General features: G+C 40.0%; 1 protein-coding gene across 1 annotated transcript in view; it reads left to right on the forward strand.

The window, feature by feature from the left end:
- The window catches only part of LOC123505109 (methylcrotonoyl-CoA carboxylase beta chain, mitochondrial-like), a 12,300-nt gene extending 10,659 nt beyond the window's left edge, over nucleotides 1-1,641 (forward strand). The window contains exons 10-12 of the mRNA XM_045256172.1: nucleotides 1-106; nucleotides 330-415; nucleotides 1,497-1,641. The exon at nucleotides 1-106 is cut by the window's left edge and continues 9 nt beyond it. Of these exons, the coding sequence (XP_045112107.1) occupies nucleotides 1-106; nucleotides 330-415; nucleotides 1,497-1,614 (310 nt within the window). The 3' untranslated portion in view covers nucleotides 1,615-1,641. The remainder of the gene's footprint in view (nucleotides 107-329; nucleotides 416-1,496) is intronic.
- Nucleotides 1,642-2,500: the final 859 nt, after the last annotated feature.

Genomic DNA, 2,500 nt, shown 5'->3' on the forward strand with positions numbered 1-2,500 from the left:
CCTGTACATGTGGCCAAACAGCCGGATCAGCGTGATGGGGGGGGAGCAGGCGGCGGGGGTGCTGGCCCAGATCACCCAGGAGCAGAGGCGACGGGAGGGGAAGGAGGTGAGACGTGTGTGGCTGTGGGGGGAGGGGGGGGCAGGTGTTGGGGGAAGAAGGAAGTTTGTGGGGGTGTTATGACGAGAACGGGTGTGTGTGTGTATACTTAAAAATGATGTAAATTAATTCTCTCTCTCTCTCTCTCTCTCTCTCTCTCTCTCTCTCTCTCTCTCTCTCTCTCTCTCTCTCTCTCTCTCTCTCTCTCTCTCTCTCTCTCTCTCTCTGGCAGTGGACGGCAGAGGAGGAGCTGGCACTGAAGACTCCAATTATCAAGAGGTTCGAGGCAGAAGGCTCTCCTTATTACTCTAGTGCCAGGTGGGTTGTGGTTGTGGTTGTGGTTGTGGTTGTGGTTCCTCCTCCTTCTTCTTCCTTTCTTCTTCTTCTTCTTCTTCTTTTTCTCTATTCCCTTCCTTTCTCTGTAATTCTCTCTCTTATTCCCTCATTTTTATCATCGAATTTTACCCCAAAAATGTTGAAAATCTTCTTTATTTCTCTACACACCTGCTAAATTTTTTCTCCACACCTGCAAACTGACTTTTCTCTCTAATTTTCTGTTATTTCCTCATTTATCACTATTCTCTCTTATTCCTTCATTTATTACCCCAAAATTGCCAAAAAAAAAACTGTTAATTCTGTACACACCTGTTAATTTCTCCTTTCCACACCTGCAAACTAATTTTTTTTATCATTTTTCTCTATTTCCGTTCTTTCTCTTCAATTTTCTCTTATTTCCCTCATTTATTATCAAAAAATCTTCATTATTTCTGTACACACCTGTTAATTTCTCCTTTCCACACCTGCAAACTAATTTTTTATCATTTTTCTCTATTTCTTCAATTTTCTCATTTATTATCAAAAATCTTCATTATTTCTGTACACACCTGTTAATTTCTCCTTCCACACCTGCAAACTATTTTTTTATCACTCTATTTGTTCTTTCTCTTCAATTTCTCTTATTTCCCTCATTTATTATCAAAAAATCTTCATTATTTCTGTACACACCTGCTAATTTCTCCTTTCCACACCTGCAAACTAATTTTTCTCTTCAATTTTCTCTATTTCTTCATTTATCACATATTCTCACTCCCAAAAACACCCACAAAATTCTCTGTTATCCTTTTACACACCTGCAAATATCCTCCACACCCGCAGTCTCTCTTTTCTTCTCTTTCTCCCTTCCTTTCTCTTCAATTTCTCTTATTCTCTCATTTATCATGGCCAAAAATCTCTTTATTTCCCTACACACCTGCTAATTTCTCCTTTCCACACCTGCAAACCCATTTTTTCTCTTCAATTTTGCCTCATTTCCTCATTTATCACCCCAAAAACACCCCAAATTGCCCCAAAAGTCATTATTTCTCGACACACCCGCTAAAATTCTTCTCCACACCCGCAGGCTCTGGGATGACGGCATTATAGACCCAGCTCACACCCGCCAGGTCCTCGGGCTGTCCCTCTCGGCCGCCTTGAACGCCCCTGTACCCAAGACTGACTTTGGGGTGTTCAGGATGTGATGCAAAGGGTACACACCTGTCACACACCTGCCTCTCTCTCTCTCTCTCTCTCTCTCTCTCTCTCTCTCTCTCTCTCTCTCTCCACACCTGCCACTGTAAGATTAGTATTTGGTATGTTTGGCCACACCTGTTGATATAAGTAGTAGTAGTAGTAGTAGTAGTGGTGGTAGTGGTGGTGGTGGGAGGAGGAGGAGGAGGAAGAAGAGGAGGAGGAGGAGGAGGAGGACTGTATTATAAAGAAAAGGAAGACTGTGTGTGTCATAAGAAGAGAAGAGGAGGAGGAGGAGGAGGAGGAGGAGGAAGAAGAGGAGGAGGAGGAGGAGGAGGAGGAGGAGGAGGAGGAAGAAGAGGAAGGAAGGGGAGAGGAGGAGGAGGAGGAGGAGGAGTGTGTATATGTTAATGGGAGAGGAGGAGGAGGAGGAGGAGGATTTGTTTATGTTATTTTCTTCTCCTTCATTTATTATTATTATTATTATTATTATTATTATTATTTATTTATTTTTCTTTTCTCCTTCATTTATTATCTTTGTTCTTCATTTCTTTTTTTATTTGTTTTGTTTTTTATCATTCTTGTTCTCCTTTTTCCTTTTTTAATTCCTCCTCCTCCTCCTCTCTACTTCTTCTTCTTCTTCTTCTTCTTCTTCTTCTTCTTCTTCTTCTTCTTCTTCTTCTTCTTCTTCTTCAAACAATAAAAATAAAAGTGGCCATAGAGAGAGAGAGAGAGAGAGAGAGAGTGAGAGTAAACATTTTCTTAGACACAAATTTAAAACAACCAAAATATTAAGTAAAATAAATAACCACAATTTTTTTCAAGAATTTAGAAGAAAAAAAAAAAAAATAATAAATAAATAAATACAGGTTTATATATATATTTTTAGCAACTGTC

The sequence above is a fragment of the Portunus trituberculatus genome, chromosome 2, assembly GCF_017591435.1.
Source record: "Portunus trituberculatus isolate SZX2019 chromosome 2, ASM1759143v1, whole genome shotgun sequence".
Classification (NCBI taxonomy): domain Eukaryota; kingdom Metazoa; phylum Arthropoda; class Malacostraca; order Decapoda; family Portunidae; genus Portunus; species Portunus trituberculatus.